Source organism: Lygodium microphyllum, chromosome 23 (assembly GCF_053477565.2).
Source record: "Lygodium microphyllum isolate KBCC chromosome 23, Lygodium_microphyllum_v1.1.10, whole genome shotgun sequence".
In the NCBI taxonomy this organism is placed as follows: domain Eukaryota; kingdom Viridiplantae; phylum Streptophyta; class Polypodiopsida; order Schizaeales; family Lygodiaceae; genus Lygodium; species Lygodium microphyllum.
The window spans coordinates 15,025,646-15,047,526 of NC_141157.1; the positions used below are offsets into that span (position 1 = coordinate 15,025,646).

The window sequence follows — 21,881 nt, forward strand, 5'->3', positions numbered from 1 at the left end:
CGGCAAAGATGGAGAAGAGAAGAGAAGAGAGAAGAAACTCTGAGGAATGGAATGATGAAGACGTGAATCACGGAGTGAATGTGATACAAGGGAACAAAGGTGCCGTAGCACAAGGAAGATGATGAAGACAACCACGAACCACGAACCGCAATGTCCTCCTGAAGGGGTGTGAGGGTAGTAGAGAGGCTGGAGAGAAGAGGTGACGGATTGAATGAATCAGCCGTGAGGAATGAATGAGAGAGTGGCCTATAAATAGGCACAGTCAGTCTAGGACGGCGCCCCTTTTTGGGGCTACAAACCCTAGACGCAAAACGCAGAAACGCAAAAAACGCAAAGTGCAGGTGAAGGGTTTCTCAACAAAATGTCCCTATGGAGATGATGTAGACCTCTATAGACCAGTTAGATGAGCCCTCAGGCATTGAGAACGTTGTCGACTATGATGGCTAACTCGCGGTAGTGTGGATTTGGCCTCGCCACAGCCCTTGCTGAGGATTGCCACCACCGTGTCTCCCCTATTGGGGATTGCCCTATTGGGGGGGGGGGGGTGGTGGTGGTGGTGGGAGGGGGGAGAGGAGAAGAGGAGTCTGAGTCTTAGCTTTTGGTGATGTGCCTCTTACCTTTTATTGACACTCATTCACAATGTTGACAATACCAATTCTACCATCCGGGCTTTAGAGATGATTGGGAGTTTTCTTGGGTCTTAGTAGATGGATTTTCATTTTCATTTTGAGTTTGTTTTTTATTTTGAGTGGAATTTTGATATTATTTACCCATCTCTTGCTATCCCTTCTGAGAAGAAGCAACAAGAGCCCTCTCTATAGAGGTCAAACTATGAAACTAATCGAACAATCGAGTGTAACTCAGTATAGCTGACACTCAAATTCATAGAATGTAGACATAGTAGGCTGTGAGATCACCTATTGTACAAAATGGAATTATTTCCTCGGTAGCATGTTTAGAAACAATGTAACATAATCATCCAAGGACTTAGGAGCCCTTGTAGTAAAGAACTCGAAAAGAAGATACTGATACTCAACTAACTTGACTTTCAAGTCATCTCGGTTACTAATTTTAAAGTTTTAGCACTCATGATCAAAATTGATGTGATAAGTCCTATCTCGAGCCGCATAGCAGTCACTCAAGTGTACCTAACGCTCAAATGCTAAGTCAAAACGCTGAAGCTGTGAATGGAATTAAGGTAGTAGACCTTGCATCAACTCAACAATAGCGGATGCATTTCTAGCCTTCCATGAGCAGACAATCTCGTATATAACAAGTGCAGGATGAAGTAAGAGTCCCAATCCCTGCACAAGATTCCATAGGTCTTGTGAGTCAAGGACATGTCTCATTAAGTTTAACCAAGTAGTGAAGTTCTGTCAGTTAAAATGAATCTTGTCATTAAAGGCATCTTTGGATGATGAGGAGAAATAACCATGAGGTGTTGAATAAGTGGAATAAGATGGATAAGGAGAAGGTAGTGGAGGTGGATAAGAAGGAGGGGGAGGTTGGTAGATAGAAACAAGTTAAAAATGTCCAATGGATACTGATTGATGTGGAGACATTGAAACATCAATATTTCGAAAAAGTGCCGTATAGATGGAGGCACTGGGACACGAAAGCCCTATCTAACGGTTGGCTAAGGTACAACAAAATGACCAAAAGCTCCACCAGCTAATGCCATGGAGGCAAACTTTGGTACCAATTGATCCACACTTAGTGATGGTTGGGTGGTATTTCCAAGCCATGAAGAATCCAAAAGTGTGGGGATGGGAGGAGTAACCACTATGGAGACACCATCGGGCTAAGGAAAACACGAGGTTCTAAAGGGCGTACTGAAGGGTACAATACCCCTAGCATAATGTGTGAAGACATGAAAGGTGCACTAAATGTAGGCTGAAAGGAAGGTGCAACAGAACTAGTGGATGGAATGGGTGGGAGATTAAATCGATTTAGTTGTGGGAAATGTATTAGGTTTCTTTAATCTATAAAATGTAAATGATGAAAAAGATGAATCACCAAAATCAAATTGACCATGAGATATGAAAGCTGAAGGAAAAGATGAAGAAAAAGCCCTACTATTCATTCTTGCAACGTTTGCTTACCCTTTTTTGAGTGCAACTAGAAAAACCTATCCTCTTCAAGGCTAATGAACTGATACTTAGTTTGAAGAGTTCCTTCATCACGACCATCACCAATATCTTATGGAAAAGAGAAAGTAAACTCAGAAGATTGAGAAGTACTAACATGCGTATTTAACATAGAAGTGAATGAAGGTAAGAAGTGTGGAAAAGATGAAAGGGGTAAGGATGAACATGGTGGTAGAGAGGGAAATGGTTTGTACTCCATGCCAATTTCCACATCAAGATGGCCACTCCTTCATGAAGCTTTCGTTCTTCTTGCAAAATCATTAGACCAATGCACTAAATCTAAAGGGGAAAACTCAAATTTACCTTCAATCTGCTATTGAGCATGATACATGAGGATGAGATAATAATCAGCTTGTGAGATCTCATATGGTCTATGGACTACATGGTAGTCCAAGCCATGTTGGAAGGAGAGCAAGCTGTGGAGCCCACTCTGTCTCATGTCTCGATGTGCTAAGCTTAGGAGCATCACAATGATCTGGTGAAGTTATATTTGAAGTCATCCTACCCTCTTGTTATTTCTGCTTCTTACAAAGGGCTTTCAAATCAAAGGCTGAGGTTTCGTGGAAGAGAACCTTGCTCTGACACCATGTGAAGAAATACCCTAATGTAAAAATATAAATGAAAGCATACGACAAAGCATAAACTCAACAAAACACACTTAGGGTTAGGGTAACTCAGAGATAATGAACACAATGGAAATTTGAATGAATGACTAAATATTGAATATACAATGCTCATGCAATAAACAAATTGTGTAGGAAATGAAAACTATATTCCAAACTCTTGTGTCTCAAGGATCAAGGCAGAGGTGATGAGCAAAAAAGTGTGACATACTCTTGACAGATCCCAAAATGTAGCAAAGCAACCTCTGAGTGTTGGACACCAGCAAACACAAGAGAGGATGTTCGATATGGTGGCAAACAGGTAGTGAGGAGAGAGAAAACTACAAACACAGCTCCCGAGAGCAGAGCAATAAGCAAGAGAGCACCAGGGAGTAATAAACACAAGGAATAGTGTCAAATGCAACCTGCTAGTACAAAACACGGTCTTTTGAAGAGGTCGCTTGTAGATGGGGATGACATTAGAGCAGCAAATGCAATGTATGACACTGCAAATACCAGGCTAGAAACAGATGCATTATTAATGTAGACAACAATGGACAACTTTGGCTTGGGATGTCCTTTGAAACCAGCCTTCCCGGAAAAGGGTGTAATCCTTGATTAAGCACTTAGCTACAATAATCAACAAATCAACAAATGAATATAATTTGAAATGCACAAATTACCTTAATAATCTTGGACATTGGACACCCTGTTGGCCCCAAAACCGGCGCCCCATTTCTTTAAAATAATTGCTAATGGAATGAGTACAAGCTGAGATTCACAATTTCCTTTGCTATTCCAAAAAGCTTCTTTGCTGTAGTAATAATCAGCAATCAATTTGGGCCAATCGCCCCTTAATCTTTCACCCACAACTTACACAAATGGAACCACCAATTGGCCAAATGCTGCTCCAAATTACAATGAATGGGATGACATCTGAATTCCTTGACAATTACACCAATTTCAGGTGCTGAATTGAGTATACGATGCCTTCACCAATTGGCACGGGTCTCGAGGTGGCTGTCAAACCCTAATTTCTGCAAAAATTTAGGGTTTACAGCAAAGATCTCTCTATTGTCTACCAAATTTGACTGAGATCTACTCAAAATGGTTAAGAAATGCTGAGATATCGTGAGAATGGGATAGAGAAGGTGAGAGAAAGCCAAGATGAGAGAGAAATCTGATTTTCTTCGCAAAAAACCTTAAATTCTGCCTGTTGCTTGCTCCAGCCTGCATTTAATGCAGTCACCTACTGCCGAGCACCTTCAAAATGTTGTCAGCTGATTAGCAATGCTATTGCCAGCCCCTAGAACGTGACTCCTTGTAATCCCCTACTTGTTGAGGCCCTCATATGGGCGCCTTCTCTGCAGCAAATTGCTATTCTCTGATCAAGAAAAGGACCAACAATTCTCTCTCTCCCTCTCCCAAGCTGTAAAACTGATTGAATAGCTAAGACCTAGCCCCAAAAACGTTTTCTTAGTTTGTATGGGCATTTTTGCCAAGTGGCAGTCTTCTAAACCTAGTTTTTAGCATTATCCAATTATTTAATTAATTTTCAGAATTAAATAATCCTAAAAATTAATTTCAACTCTTCTGACCCTGCCCAAAATTAAACGTGCCCATCCATAATTAAATTGGCTAGGCCATTTGAACCTGGAGTAGTCCCCAATCTCTATTGACCCTTAGACTAGCATTAATTAATTAATTAATGCTAGTTCCTAGTGTCACCATTGACACTTATTGGCCAAATAACTATCCCAAGGTCAAAACTTACACCAACTGACCCCCAAAGCCCAACTTGGAAAACTTATCACAACTTTTGCCTTTGACACCCACTACATCCTCAAGGTCCTTGACTTTCATGACCTTATACCATTCACCGTTTTAAAACTCTCTTGAATCGCATAGCATTTTAGGGTTTTCATTAATTAAGCATCTTTGGGCTGTTTAAGAGGCTATTTCAGCATGTAATGCTTATTTTAGCTCAATAAAGTATTTCTTTAAAATATTGTATCACATCAGTGCATCACAGTTACCCGTTTGCTCCATCTTTCTAATGTTCTTGGGATTCTTCTTTGCGTGCTTTTACTTACTATAGTTGGAGCTTTTACATTTTGAAATGCTATAAGAGGAAACTTTTTATATACTTCTAATAAATATTAATTCTTGTGCAGTTGTTGATTCTTGGGAGCTTAAAGCACCACACACACTTGTTGCACAATGCAGCAAGGCCACAAAGAAAGTGAGATAGAAATATAGTTGGAACATTACCTTGTATTCAATAAGATCGAGTTACAAGCTATATCTGCAAGGTACAAAATACCACCATCTAAGAGGAGGATCACAAGGAGATAAAAAGACTCCACAAAAAGAGGGTAAAAAAAGTGTTCATATGTTAGCTCACATTTAGACCCAAACGAGTATAAGCGGAACATGTAGGTGCAACAATCCCATCTAGAGTGAACAATTTTTGGAGGAAGAGCACTTTTGAACCCCTCTATCACTCTTGTGAAGCTACATAGACCAAGTGTATCTCACCAACCTTAAGCCTTTACTAACATAGTGATGAAGCTCCTCATTAAGCTTTGTGTAGCTACATATTTTGAGTCTGTCTCACCAACATGAAGCCTTTACTAACATAGTGATGATGGTCCTCAATAGCATTTCTGCAAAATGCTAAGTTTCTTGCAATCGCAATAGCATTCTGAGTGCCCGTCTAGATGAGTGTCAATGAGGCAATTGTCTCACACATGGATCAGCCATCAGCATTCAAGTCATATACATTCCAAAGTAGCTATGAATGTTGCCCTCTGTGCAACTAGAGTTGGCCTTTTTGTCTACTTCTTGTTAGGCGAAGAAATGGGACTTTTGAAATATGAAACAGCTGCCACTTTTTAGTTCTCAACCTTGAAACACTACAAAATCTGTCCAATGTATTTGGAATGTCACAACTCAATTACCCCCCTACTTGTGCACACTGAATGCTCAAATAATAATGCAATGACAAAGATCTATCAAATCAAAATCTTGTTGTGACTCAACATTAGTCAATATCCAACTCACAAGTCTGAGAATGAGCATGTCATTCACATGTAAACCAAGATCACAAGTCCGAGAATAAGCATGTCATTCACATGTAAACCAAGATCAGCAAATCCTCACCGCATTTGCGTCATAGAGGCATAGAGGGTGCTGTCAATTGGGCTAGTAGTGAAAACAACGAGAATCACATGCATGTATGTTTTCATATCAAGAGTAAGGTGCTTTGCTTCAAGCCATGGGGTGTGTTGTTTTAACATCTAACTAATGCACTTGCCAACCATAATATGCTACAATAGCAATGCCCCATGGAATAGTGTTCATGCATGAGGCAGGTTCAATCACCTCCTCGAGATACATGCCATCACTTACCAAGAGGTTAGTCACTTGAAAGTCCATGTCATTATTGTAAATAGTATCTTCATGACAGCATGGCTCTTCATTGCAAGATATGGCAATTACACACTGTGTCCCTGCATGTGACCAGCACCAACCCTTGTATGAGAGGAAAAATGAGTTTGCTATTTTACTAAAAGGTTTCCAACAGTCATGTAAGTATTCATTTGCTTCTCTATTCTCAGCCATATCTTTATCTATGACACCCTACATTGATATATTGTTGTTTAGATGGGCCAATTTTTAGGATGTGTTTGCTGCTAGATTGACTGATTTTCAGCACGAACATGTGGTTGGTTTGATTGCCAGGACTTTCCATAGGCAAAGAGACTATGCAAAGCCAAAGAACCACATTAAAAGAAGCCCAACAGCAAGTCAAACATATCTTGTGAGCCAATCATGGACGAATTTTGACATTCAAGCAGTGACCTACACTAAGTCTCAGCAAATACATCTCCACTGACAATGATCTTGCTTGATTTACAAATGGCAACCCTTGCTCTCTAAGCTATACCTCACAAAGACACATTTAGTGGCTTGTCCTCTAGTTTGTGCCTATTTGTAGCAAGTATAAAAGCAAATGCAAAATATTCAAAAGCATGCATGTGACTCACTATGGGGTTCGTGCAAAATAATCAAAAACATGTATGTGACTCACAATGGGGTTCCTACCATTTCATTCCTCATAAAATGAGAGTTTTCAAAGCTCTAGTTAGGTGTCTATCCAAGTACAAACTGCCTCCACCAAAAGGACTTCCCATACACCATATAATGTGTGATCTGCTAAGAGACCTACTTTTGCATTCAGCAATACTGTAATCATTAGGTACGTATTCATATTAAGCACTGGTGGATAGCACACCTATCAGCCAAGAATGCATTGAATTCTTTTGAGATGTCCTTGCCCCTCTATCAATGCAGCAGAGAGTGCAAAATTAATGACTGCTAAAATGAAGCTTGGAAAAACCTCATACTGGAACTTCAATGGATAAACCCATGCATGACATGTAGCATCATCTATTCACTGTGGATCCTTCTAACCCGTTTGTTTGTCTCAGTATCGACTGAGGACATTGGAAAAAAACTACATGCCTCCTTGGGGGAGGCCTATTTTCACATTGCATGATAGAAACCCTCAACTCTGCGGCCTTCCCCACACCCCCACAAAACAGCGGCCCCCGGCCCCCCCCAAAAGACCCCTCTGTCAAGAAAACCTTTTGCCTTTTTTCCCATCTCCCATTGGTCTCCTTTTTGCATGTTTAATTCTCTCAAAACACTATTGTCAGGGTTGGAGACCTTGTGCAATGGTAGTGTGGACTTCCCTGCCAAGTTTCTTTGTGTGCGGATGCTCCAAAGGAGTCCTGGTGCACCAATAGGAGATGTTGCTTTTAGATGCGAGTTAGCTTGGACAGATGCTTCAAGGCTTAACTCCAAGTTTAGGCTGTTAAAAGGTCTCAACTCTCAAACTTCTGGTTCTATTGGATAATCCTGTTAGATCTGGTCAGTAGCAGCGTTTGAGGTTGGGTGCATTTCTCATAATATACAAACCTTGATCGAAAAAGCACAAGGAGGTGTCACTGATCAAACAATACAAGGTATTATTTGGCCAAGCTTTCTATAGTACAATTTTACGCTATGAAAAGCCACTCAAGACTCATTTAATATGGTCCATCCATCGTTTTGTTCTTCTCCCTGAGCCATGAAGGCACCCGTATTGAATCTTTCTCCTGTAGAGATTATTGTTCCAATAGAACAGTAGATCAGCACTTTCTTCATATGCACACTCTTATCTGCTACAGACTGTGCTGAGTGTAATTTCATGCAGCTATTATCTGCAATACGTAATTCCAGATTTATCACGATTAAGTAAACATGCTGACCAGCTGACATGAGAGCATATAACTTTCAGTTACCAGCCATCCTCATAAACTAAATAACCCCTGTTGTAAGTTATACAAAACATACCCCCTAAAACTGAGGATCTTAAAACTTCCACAACCAAATGCAGAATTGAAATTTTCAAGACAATTACCTCTTTAGTTAACAACCATCAAAAGTTATGCAGCATTTTAAAAGGAGACTTGTGATTTGTTGCAAACAAATGTTCTAACTATTATTTCAGGAGTAGTTCTTCAGATTTACATTTGCTTCTCATCAAGATAAGAAACGAAGATTTAATGTTGAGCCCAGAACTCTGTTAAGTAACAGTCAGTCATTCTTCAAGCAAAAAAAGAACCTGGCACATCAATTGCTGCCGCATGGTATTTTCGAAAATCTTCACGTCCCTTTAAAGTCCTGTTCCCAATAACAGCACCAAATGTAGCTCCCCGAGGGTAACCACCAATAAAGGCCTCTGGGAAAACAACCAGTTGCGATCCAAGAGTTGCAGCTTCAGCAATCAGCCTCTCGGCTTTCTCTGCATCCACCAAAGTAAAACATTTGTGGATGTTATACCCATTCAGTAATTACCAACAAATGCACACGAATACAAAGGTTTAGAAAATTCTCAAGACCATACCCAAGTAAAAATAAATGTTATTACAGGCTGCCAAAAATATTATTAAATCCTAGTTACAAACTAGGATATTACAGTAAGGATGAAATTCCATCGATCTCAACAAGATATTTAGCCAACTTGACCTTAAGGTCATCCCAGTCTAGAATTCTAAATTATTAGAGCTCATGGTCGAGATTTATACAACGGGTCCTATCTCGAGCCACATAACAATTAGTCAACCCTTCCAACCACTCAGATGCAAGGTCAAAATGCTGAAGCTGTGAATGGGATTCTGGAAGCAAACCCTACATCAACTCAACAACAATAGAGACACTACGTGCCTTCCAAGAACGGACAATCCCAAGTGGAACAAGATGAAGTTATAGTCGGGGTTCCAGCCCCTGTACGATGTCCCACAAGTTCTATGAGTCAAGGACATGTCTCATCAAATTTGACTAAGTTGTGTAGTTAGACCCATAAAAACTAGTCTTGTCTGTGAATGCATGCTTGGCTGATGAGAACAAAGAACTATAAGGTGTCGGGTAAGAAGGGAAAGAAGAATAGAAAGGGGGATAGGATGGGTACGCCAGAATGGGATTAGGGCTTCCATAAGGTGCTAATAAAGGAGACACTAGAACTCAATAACCCTGACCAACTGTCAGTTAAGGTGTTGAAACATGGCCAAAAGGTCCACTAGGAATAGCCATATAGGTAAACTGTGGTACCAACTAGTCTAGACTTGGAAAGAAGGTGCTTAGGAGCATATCCCATGCAAAGAGAAACCCAAAAGTGTGCGAAGAGGAAGACAAGCCTCTCCATTTGCACCACACAGATATGTGAACATAGAGGTCCTAAATGTTGTGTTTATGTTTGAAGAACCCCTCGATGTGATGTGAGATGTCACCTATGTTGTGGTCAATGGAGATGAGAATGCAAGTGTAAATATGAACGTGAGTGTGACCGAAGAGAAGGGTGATATGGGTGGGGTTTGAAATTGAGGTGTGGATGGAATTGAAGTGAACGGAGATGCATTATTTTGTAAAAATTGAAATATAGATGAAGATGGAAAAAATAAACGAGATGAGTTGCCAACTTCAAATTGACTTTGAAACCCAAAACTAGAAGGAAAAATAGGAGAAGAAGCAAATTGAATGAACTATGTGAAGATTTTCATCTTCTTCTTGATCATCACCAAAATCTTGCTCGAAAGTAGAAATAATAGGAGTTAATCCTGAAGTAAAAGCAAGCATACCTAACACGAGCAAATGTAAGAGGAAGAAAAAGTAGGCTTATACTCTACGTGGGTTTCTTCAATAGGATGGCTAGTCCAAAGTGGAGGTTGCTTTCTTCCAATGAGACCAATCGATGTGTCTGCTGAATTTAAAGGGGAATAATCAATACTACCTCCTAGTTGTTGTTGGGCTCAATGCATGAGAATCAAGTCGACCTTGGCCTATGAAATCTCATATTGGCTATAGACTCTATAGTAGTCTAACATGTTGAAACCTTGTGGAGCAAGTTGTGAAGCCCACTCCTACTCAATTCTCGTCATAGGCTACTCTAGAGAGTAAAGTAATGAAGAGGAGTTCAAAGTCATGTTTCCTCTAAGATCCTATTTTTTATGTCTAGCTTTCCAATCAAAAGCCTAGGTGTCTTGAGTGAGTACCTAGCTTTGATACCATGTGAAGAAATACTTGAACACAAAATACAAACACAATCATACAACAAAGCAAAGATTGATAAAAAAACTCAGTAGGGTTAGGGTAACTCACAAACAATCAACAGAGAAGTTGAATGGATGATAAATGAATAAACACAATGTCCAATCTAATAGACACTCGAACCTCAAACTCTCGTGTCTTTAAAGGACCGAGGCAAAGGATATGAGATGCAGTGTATGTCTTACTCTATACGAGTTCCGAAACGCAATAGACAACCTCAGAATGTATACAGCAGCAGCAAACACAAATCTAAAGAGTTTGGATCAAGCCGAACATATCTGGGACAGCTCGAACAATAGGCAACAACTGGGGAAAGTCTCAAAATAAGTAGGCGATGTGTCAGAACAGGTAGGTGACAGCTCGCAGCTGCAAAACACAAAGTGTTACAGATCCTTTGATAGATGGGGATGACTGGAAATAGCCGCCAACAGGCTGTAGACTGTCACCAGGCAGCAAACATCTAGGTCTAGAGGATTGAGGATTGGGTGCCAACTGATGGAGAAGGGCTCAATGTAGGCGCCAACTAATGGATGGCAAACTTGAAGTCAGATATCCGCGCCAGAAGGGGTGTGGACGGCAAACAATATGCAAAACAAGGACGGGTTAAGTGGTGGAAAGCTTGTCTATTTATAGATGAGTGGATCCTCCTATGAAGAAATACTCAACAACAGAAAATAAACACAATTATACAACAAACGCAAAGACTGATACAAAAATACAATTAAGGTTAAGCTAACTTAGAGACAATGAACACAATGAATAATGAAATGAATGAATCTGAATAGAATACGATGCTCAATGCACTAAACATACTATGCAATGATGAATACCAAACCTCGACTCTCGTATCTCACTGAAGGGGATGCAATGGCAGTGGAGAAGGAGAAGAGGAAGATGCAGGAGAAAAGAGCACACACAATGTAGGTGCTGTCCAACTGAATTGACAACCTTATTGCACTATCATATTATATATGAATAAAGAATGGGCGGTCACAGTATATACACAGGTAGGCCCAGAGGCCTTTTACCCCAACAAGGATGCAATGGCAGTGGAGAAGAAGAAGAGGAAGATGCGGGAGAGAAGAGCACACACAATGTAGGTGCTGTCCAACTGAACTGATAGCCTTATTGCACTATCATATTATATATGAATAAAGAATGGGTGGTCACAGTATATACACGGGTAGGCCCAGAGGCCTTTTACCCCAACAACCTCCCACTAAAAGGCCAATGTGGCTAGGGAGTGAAAACAAAGAAAAGAAAGAAAAAAGACAAGGTGAGGAATCATAACATCTCACCCAACGTCCAATCGGAAAGCGAGCTTTGCAAGAAGTGTCGGGAACCTCTACAGAAGAAGAGTCAAGCATCCCCGAGTACATGACATCCAGGAGATAAGCGATCCCGTAGCTCCATACAACGGAGCAATCCAAGAATGCTTCTCATAAAGCAAGCACAACTCATCAGTGCACGGCTGTAAAGCATCAGAGTCGCGCATAGCATCAGCGTGGCGCATATAAGACAACGGAGAGCAATCAAACTCTCCAGAGTCAATCACTGAAAGAGAGCCAACATCCTGGACACTCGTCCAACGGGGTCTCAAGACTACATGTGGCCTTAGCGAAGCGGAAGACTAACATATGGCTGGCTGTCTAGCCTGCAAAACTATAAGAAAACGGCTCTCATGAGCCTGCAAGGGGTCTAGCAAGTGACCACCAACATCCTGACCCTGACTGCTATACATAGCTATGTCATCTGGGCCAATAAGTGCCTCATTTTCAGCATAAACAGCTTGCTGTAATGGCACTGTAGCTGCTGTAAAATCAGCCATAAAGCGTACTGAACGCTCATCAAGAGGGCTAAGAGGTGTCTGCGTCTCATAGAAGACAACATGACGGCTGCGTATGACCTGCTAGGCATCCAAATCCCATAATCTGTAGGCCTTAAAGTCACCATCTCCATAACCAAGGAGGATACATCTATGTGACATAGGCTCATGTGGCATATGTACAGATGCTTGGCAGCCAAACATCTTCAAGTAATCATAGGAGGGTTGCATGCCACTCCATGTCTCATGGGGTGTAATACCATCCAAGGACAAGCACGGCGTCCTGTTAACCAAATAGACTGCTGTCATAAGGGCCTCAGCCCAAAAGCCATAAGACAACCTAGCTGTGGTAAGCATAGAAGCAACCTTTGCCTGTAAGATCAGACACATGCCATGAGCAATTCCATAATACCGTGGGCACAAGAAATCAATGCCATACTGCTGACAAGAGGTCCGAAAGCTGGGAGAGAGAGCATGACTCTCATAATCCATCTACAAGCACCTAGCCTGCTACCAGCAGAATCCATAAACCTGTCAAGCATAACTACAGCATCCTCAATCTGCACCAAGGGAAAAGCCCAAACACGATGGGTAGCATAATCAACAAAGGTCACAAAGTACGATGCTCCACCAAGTGACTGGGAAGGCATAGGTCTATATACTGCACAATTGACAAGATCTAGAGGAGCATGTCTCATACGATCGCCATAAGCCAAGGGGGCTCTGCAAGGACCAAGAGTACAATCAGGGCAAGCATCAAGATCTGTAAGTGACATAGGAGGCAGCAATGAGTCTGAACGTAACAAGATCTCCATCTCTCTGTGGTGCATATGGCCTAGGCGATAATGCCATAACAATGCATGTGGTATCCGGATAACTGCAACCATAGAATCTCCCACATGAGAGGCATGCACTGGGTAATGAGAACCAACTCGAGAACCTCTGGCCAAAACCAAGCAACCATGACAGGTCTTCCATGACCTATCCTGAAGAGAAACAGAGTAACTTGCATCATGCAACTGACTGACATAAATCAAGCTCTTACTGAGCATGGGAACATGTAGAACATCCCTGAGCATAAGAGAAGTCCCATTAGGCAAAGCTAGGTGTATGTTCCTTGTACCAACAATAGCATAAGTCTGCTCAAGGCCCAGATCAATACATCCGTCAACCTCCCTGTAAGAAGAGAAACATGCTTTATGAGGGGTAACATGACAAGATGCCATAGAGTCGAAAAACCAATCAAAGGCATGGGCTTGATTATTGAGCAAGTAAGCTGTAGGGAAACTAGATGACAGGAGGACATGCTCAACTGCATCATCATGGGTAACTGCATGTACCTCACCACTAGAAAGAGTCGTAATACTTGCTGCATCACTGACTCTCTGCTCATGTCGAGTCCGTCTCTGTCTCTGCTGCTCTCTAATCCGTCTAAAGCATTTACTTTGAACATGCCCAAGCTTCCCACAATGGAAGCAAACAACATCTGAAGTAGAAGAATCTGTAGAAGATGACAAGGAATCCAAGTCATCATGAATAGGGCTATCCATAGCATCCACGGAGCTCAAGCAGTCGAGGGCTGTCCCAACATAGGGAACCTGCTCATAAAGACAATCATCTGCTAGTACATCAGTGGTAGAAGCATGCTGCAAATGCTCATGAAACCTCAATGGATGGGAGGACATAAAGGCATCAATCAAGGATGCAAAAGCTCCCACATGAAGAAGAGTCGTAGCCAACTGCATGGCATAACCAACCACAGTATAGTAAAGCATAAGACATCTATCATAAGAGCATATGATATTCAGCCATGAAATCAGCCCATAACCATATGCATACGCATAGCTCTACAGTACATCATGCCACCAAGGAACATCCAAGTCAAGTAAAGACCGACAAGTGACAAAGCATCCTACAAGAGTCAAGCTCTAAGTGAAGCCCAAACATCTATACAACAACATCCAAATAAGTGGCTCTATAAGGTATACAACAGTAGACCATGTGCATAGATAGGTAAGCATACATAGCATCTGCTCTCTAACATGGACGGGCAACAGGAGCCCAACTAGCATAGAAGCTAGACAATAGAGGAGCAAGAAAGCCATAACTGTAGATCCCAAGCACTATCCAAGTCCACTGATCAGTAAGTATCCCGCATATCAAATGCAAACGAGCAATCACAACTCCATAGGCAACTGCCAAAACAAGGGAGCAGTTCACTGCTCAATACCTGTAAGTGCATCCAAGTAATAGCCAAGATTCATAATCGGAGCATCAAATCCCATATAGCATCCAAGGTCGTAACGGAAAAAGCCAAGTTGTAACGGAAAAAGCCAATTCAATGTCCAACTGCTCAAGGGAATACTCAAATGAATGTCGAGATGAGCTCAAGCAATTGCCATCCACAGCCAAAGCATAAAGCATTCACCAAGACATCATAACCCGTACTGGGTAGCCTAGGCATAAACCATGTCATAGATGAAATGCCAGCTACAAAGAAGTGATAGTCAAACCCAAATCGAACTCTAATCTCAGCTCAAAAGCATTCCGGAGTATAAATAAGATATGTGGCATAGTCCAAATACATCATGACATCATACTGAGTAGCCGAGAACACCCCGTAACCAATAGGCATAATCCAATTGTAGCATAAATAGCTTCAGCCCTGAAGTTTTCAACAGCATATAACCTCTGTAAACTGAGCAAATCAGTGCTTAATCCAAGCTCAAATCCATAGGCAAACCATAGGCATACATTCCCGTATGTATAGGCACCAACCAGGCATAATCGAGCATCAACTGCCAAGACCTGTAAACATAAAATTGAAGTAACAGGTGGTTGCCCTGTTTTGAACAGATCTGGGATTGTTCAAAACAGTCAATGGCTGAGCTAAATCAGCTCCAAATATATCTCACATAAGAGGCATAACATCCACAAGTGATCCGGTATCAATGGACATCAGTAGAAGCATCACATAAGCCATAGGCATACAAATACATGCTGTCTCAGAACTAAAATCTGTTACAGAATATTTTGTCATCAGAATTTGGCAAATCCGACATCACCATCACGTCCGGAGCATGCCAAAACCCCAACTTAGACTCTTACCTTGCCTGAATCGGGCTCCGAATGCCCGAGATATGACAAAAATAATTATTTTTGAGCCAGATTTTAAAAAGGGCGCAAAAAAAACGTGAGCTGGCTGGGGGGGGTCTGCTGTCCCATGTGTCAACAATGGGGCCCAAAGGGAGCACAAATGGGGGCCAAAGAAGGTCTACACCAAGCCTCAGCAAGCCTTGATAGGCTGGAAGCAAGATCCAGGTGAAGGAAGCTCCAACAGGTGTGAGCTATGGCTGCCCACAACCTGTGAAAACCCTGTTGAGCTGAAAACTGAGTGAGAATGAAGATCTCATACCTCGTGTGGAAGGCCGGGATGAGCTCTTGAAGACCCGCTCTGATACTAGTTGAAGGGGATGCAATGGCAATGGAGAAGGAGAAGAGGAAGATGCGGGAGAGAAGAGCACACACAATGTATGTGCTGTCCAACTGAACTGACAGCCTTATTGCACTATCATATTATATATGAATAAAGAATGGGCGGTCACAGTATATACACAGGTAGGCCTAGAGGCCTTTTACCCCAACACTCACAAACTGAGCAGAGATAATAAACTGGAGAGTGTGTTGTACTCCCAAAGGATCCTGAAACACAACAAGCAACCTCCAAAGGTGTTTAACAATAGCAAATGTTGCTCAGGTGTGGCTGGATTAGTGTCAAATGGACTGAATCCAGGCAGGATCAGAAAAAAGCATGTGATGATGATGTGGGAATGCTAGCAGTGTCAAAAGCAGCAAAATGTCAAGTTGGTAGGTGACATTAGTATCAAACACAGGCTACATAGGGACAAAGAGCAGCAAGCACAGCCTTCTAGGGCTGGAGGCAACATGCAACAATTGGTAGCAATGATGGGTAGCTCCAATTGACATCTCCTCCATGAATGGGTTGTGGACAACAAAGCTCTAGCACTTGCAATCTACAAAAATGAGATTGGGCTGAACGGAGAGCAACTTGTCTATTTATAGAAAATTTGGGGCTTTCCAAATTAAGGTTTGCATGTAGGATACAAAAACTCTCTAGGATCACATTTCTTTTAATAAAAGTTTGGATAAATTCATTAATTAAGTATGTTTTGGGGTTGTTTTAAATAATCTAATGCAATATCAACTCAACACCCCACTTAGGCCCAAAACTGGTACCAAAAGGGACTGCAAACAAACCCAAGCTATTGTTCTTTTCTGTTTACCCTAGGCATCCCACCCCAAAGCAGCTAGAGCATCAAGTAAAGGGTACACGTTAGCTGCCTAGTGACCTATCAGGACTATAAAAGTGATGGTAATCTTACCAAGGGAGCCCAAATGTTCACCCTAAAAAGGCCAAAGCATAGGACAAAGGATACATGTCGCCCACCTAGTGCCTACTAAGTCCTACAAAGACAAATGAAACCACAGTGTACTTTGTTTTTGTTTTGTTTTGTTTTGTTTTGTTTTTTAAAATAAGGATTTAGCTTTGTTTCTTACGATTTAGCATTAAATGAGCCTTTTTAGTGAGTTTTTATCCTATTGAGTATATGTGCCCCAAGGGGAGAATAAGAAGAGATGGTCAACCCCAAGACCTTCACAAAACAAACAAGCCAACCCTACTACTACTGGGTGTCAATGATGAAGAATAATGGAATGTGGATAGTATGTGATAGAGATAAAAAGGATACATGGAAGCAAGGTAGGCAAATTGACCAAGCAAAGCAAGTAAGGGAGATTGCCCTTGGAGACTACCATTGTAGATGCTGCAAATATGGTGGATCCAAAGTCGACCACTCCAAAGATTGAAAAGGAATAGATGCACGTAGATGCATATTTACAAGAATAGAATGCTGATGCATTGGAGTTATGTAAAAGGAAATGCAAATGATCATGCTCATGTAAAATGCGATGCAACGATGCCACTTGGATAGTGCCCTCACAGGGAAATTATTCACTTGCCCAAGTGTGCTTTTACAATCATGGTCATCCTGATATTGCAGATGATGATACAAAGTACAAAATAATATATGATATCCAAATCAAACTATAACCAAAATCCTGTCATCACTCCAGAGAAGTGAAAAATTTATGGAGGGTATGAGAGAGAGCCATTCATAATAAGAATGTATACAAGAAAGATGATTGATTTATAGTTGAGAAAGTACATTAATTTATAGCTTTTCAGCTTTGACACTCTCCTTTCTCTTTGTCTATGAGATACATTTCATATGTTGTAGGTAGCCTCTTTTTGGTGCCAACTCATCCATCCACATATCTATCCATTCTCTTAGACTTATTCCCATTCATATGCATCAAATATGCTAACAAGAAGCCCTCTCACCATTTACGGTGGAAGGAGAAGTAAATACCCTTCTCTCCCCAAGATGCCAATGTCGATGGGGGAAAGAAGAAGCACCCAAAGAAGATGAGTAAGATGCATGTCCAGCTAAAAACCTCTTAAATGAATGGCCTCCAAGGTGGCCTCAGGAAAGGCAATGATTTGTCCTTCAAAGAAAAAGGCTCCTTGCTGGAACGGAGTGGGAAGCTTCATCAAAGAAGTGTGATCAAGGAAAGAAGTACTGAATGATCCAAGTCTTCACTCCAATCAAAGCGGTAGGTTCTATAGAAGGTAGTATCAATCTGCAAAAGAGAAGCAAAAACAATGACGTAAGGCCATAAAACATATATACCTCAACTTTAATGTAAAGTGCAAGTGAGTGGTGTGTGAAATGTGAAGGGAGTTCCACAACCAGAAGATAGGCATACTAAAGATGCAGGAAAGTAAGAATAGAAATGTGCAATGAAAGAGAGAAGACAAACTAGAGCGTGCCTTGGATGTATCAATAGATGTGAATGTGGAAAGTGTGGTGTGATATCCGCCCATATCACCAATATTTGAACTGGAGGAAGGCTCCACAATCTGATGTGCCAAAGAGTCTTGAGAGAAAGTAGCCTCGAGTGCTTATAGTTGTGCACTTGATGGAGAGGTTAACTTCAGAAAGAGAAGGGAACTCATCAAGTCTATCTTCAAGGGAGACAAGGAGAGCTTAAGGACGAAAATCCAAAACAATAGGATGGGCAGACATTATGACAACTTCTTGGGCGAAGAGGGAATATAAGGTCTAGCTACCATGTTAGCAACGGTGGGTCTATCCTGATGTCTGAATTGTGGAGGTGGGACTGAAGAGCCCTAACCTAATGTGCTCGAGACACTAAGTTCTAGGTGGACTGCCTTTGGCCTTCGAACAATACTTGTCATCAAAGTGGCCAACCTTTTGACAATGTTAGCAATACTTATTTTTCTTTGGTACATTCTGCCACTCCGGTTTGAGAGAAGACTAGGAAGTTCCTTGTGACTCACTAGCTTGATTTAGGTTTAGATTTTGATACGAAATTTAAGTTTGCTTGCCCTTCCCTTGCTACCCCTTTTGAGAAGATGCAACAAAAGTCCCCTCTAATGAGGATGGACTATAAAACTGATCGAATAGTCGAACATAACATAGTAGCTAACATTCAAATTCATAAAAGGTGAGGATGGTAGGTTGTTAGACCACATTTTACACAAAATGAAAGTATTTCTTTGGCAACTTATTTAGAAAAAATAAATCCTCATCATCACAGGACTTAGGAGTCCCCGTAGTGGAGAACTCTATGAGAAGGCATCAATAATCAACCAACTTGACCGTAAGGTCATCCCTGTCAAAAATTTTGAAGCTTGGAGCTCACAATCAAGTGTGATACAAGTGGTCTAATCCCATGCCGCATAGCAGTCAATGAGATGAGACCAACGCTCAAAGGCAAGGTCTAAGTGTTAGAGTTGTGAGTGGAATCTAGGGAGGAGACCTTGCATCAACTTGACTATAGCTATGATATTTTTGCACTTCCAAGAGTGAACAACCTCATATGGAAGCCATTGTGGATCACACTAGGGTTTTTTTTATCCTTCTCTTTACAAGCTCCGGTGTCTGCTATTTCTACCAGTTCCCTTCATTCCTTTCTAGCACCAACTTGTTCATAGCACAAAGGGAAGGGCAACTTGATCCTCAAACTCCACCATCTTTACAAACAATGTTGTTTGGACAAGCGCTCTCACATATGGTCTCCAATGGCTAGACAACTTTAGAAACAATGATGACTTCTTCTCTCCAAGCTGTGTACACAAGAGTTTGCACCTTTGCAAGATAAGGTGGATTCATTGACTAGCAAACTAAGTAAAGCTTTGGAGGACTTAGCCTCAGAAAGAGCTACTTGACTGACATTCACAAACAGATGACTATGGCTACAACTTTGTCATATCAAACTTTTTATTTCAATCACCTCACGTGTGTTAACATAGAGCAATTGGTCCTTAAGAGGTCCTTTTCCGTAGTCAACAGGCTGTACTCTTTCTTCCTCATGATTTCTATCAACATATTGCAAATCCAAAGAAGTAAAAGAAGAAGGAACAAAAGACAAGTCTAGTGTACCTTGCATTGGAGTAAATGGAAAATGAGGAAAATAGATTACATGCTCCGAATCTCCTTCTCGAATGCAAGGCTCGTCCCTGATAGAGGTCTCGACGGCCAAGTAACGTCATCAAACTTACATGCAACATCTGAAGAGGGAGAATCATGTACACCTTCATTAAGTAGCTTTTATCGAATGGCAATCTTTCTGTCGAGCTCCTTAATCTTCTTTTTTGATTCTACAAGCCACAATTACTTGATATTCCTCATGAGTCAGCTAATATAGCGTAGTTTCTCCCATGTTGTCAGAGGTGTGTCCACCCATATCGAAACCTTGGAAGTATGTAGGGCTTCTGAAAGAAATGCTTGATAAGCTCGACATTAAGTATAAGGACTCGAAAGTTACCCCACTATGAACCATTGTTGCACAGGCACTACTCAATGAGAAAACCAAGGGTATCTCTGTCTACACAATCAAAGTCCTCCACTACAGATACAATGTTTCTCTCAGACACTTTGTAGCAACAACAAGAGATGAAACAAACATTCCGCCGAGCAAATTTATGAGATCTAAGAATTACACACATAGACATCACAAACCAGCTATCAGTATTGAGAAAATAACATTCAGTTAGCCCACTCTATAATAAAATTTATGGATAGCTTAACGATCCATTTACAACTCCACCCACAACAAAATTTAAGTCCACAAAGATGATTGATTGCTCTAAAGACAATAATATTAACTTATAAAATATAAAGACTGATACAGAAATACAATTAGGGTTAGGGTAACTCCAAATCTAAAAAGAATACTATGCTCAATGCAGCAAACACACTATGTTGTGATGAATATCAAACCTCAGACTCGTGTCTCAAGGACCATGGCAAAGATAATGAGTTGGAGAGTGTGTCATACTTTGACAGATCCCAAAATGTAACTAGTAGCCTTCGAAGGTGTTTGGCAGCAGCAAACATAGCTCAAGTGTGGCTAGATTAGTGATAGATGGACTGAATCAGCAAGACACAGATGTGCTAATGATGTGGCACTGCTAGCGGTATCGGGAACAACAAAACACTGAGCTAGCAGGTGACATAAGCATTAGGCGCAAGCTGCTCTGCTGTAAACACAGGTTGTACAAGGGCAGACAATAGTAAACGCAGCCTTCTAGGGTTGGTTGGTACAGTAGTGGACAGCAGTCAACTTGCTCTACAGCAGTGAGACAATGGCTAGAAAGAGAGAAACGGTGAGAGAAGGCTGGACAGCAGGTGCTGATTGATGGATAGCAACGGTGGGCAGCTCCAACTGAGATTCCTTTGCGAATGCCTCTCTAGGATCACATTTCTTTTGATAAAGTTTGGTTAAATTCATTAATTAAGCATGTTTTAGGGTTGTTTTAAAGAAGCTAATGCAATTAGCTCAATACCATCCAAATTAGGATTTGGCTTATGGGGTATAGACGCTCTAAGAAAGTGGTTAGTTTAATGAAAGTTTGGTAATTTGGGGCATCATATCCCTTGCCATCTTACAAGGTTATCAAAGAAAAACTAGTTCTTCCAACTGAGGGAAGCAATTTTGTAGAAATTACATGACACAACGAACAAAATTTGAGCAAGGAGTAGAGAACACATAACAAATATGAGAAGAACAGAGATTGCTTTAATTTCAAACGAACTAACATAAAGATGGCTCTATCCATCAATGCGCTTCCATTGTGAAGCTTAGATGGCGATCCAAACAGATGATAGGTGAAGAGCTTAGGGTAGCTGGAAGAACTCTAGCTAGGTGAAAGATAGATTGACGATGGCTTTAGAGGGGTCTTCCTTTTATAGCCTAAGAAGGTAATCTGATTAGCATGTTCGACCATATTATGAACCTTCCGTAGTCGGCCCTTGATAACTCCCACATCCCCCAGCTCAATGCATTGTGCATCGAGTTGCTACCAACATAACTACTTTATCTAGCCCAAAGTCTAGATCTACAAAGGTCACCTTTTTGCCATACGGTCACATAGACCTCATCTGAGGTACAAGTTAAGACCCAGCCAATATTCGTGCTCACATATGGCTTCTTCTCATAATGAGTGCCTTACAATCTCCTCCGTTGGATAGTAGACCAGCTCTACTA

At 41.2% G+C, this 21,881-nt stretch overlaps 1 protein-coding gene across 4 annotated transcripts in view; it reads right to left on the bottom strand.

The window, feature by feature from the left end:
• The window catches only part of LOC148015913 (bifunctional nitrilase/nitrile hydratase NIT4A-like), a 77,272-nt gene that overhangs the window by 18,881 nt on the left and 36,510 nt on the right, over window positions 1-21,881 (bottom strand). For all 4 annotated transcript variants that reach the window (XM_087663746.1, XM_087663745.1, XM_087663748.1 and 1 more), the window contains exon 3: window positions 8,421-8,600. In XM_087663746.1, coding sequence (XP_087519872.1) covers window positions 8,421-8,600 — 180 coding nt within the window. The remainder of the gene's footprint in view (window positions 1-8,420; window positions 8,601-21,881) is intronic.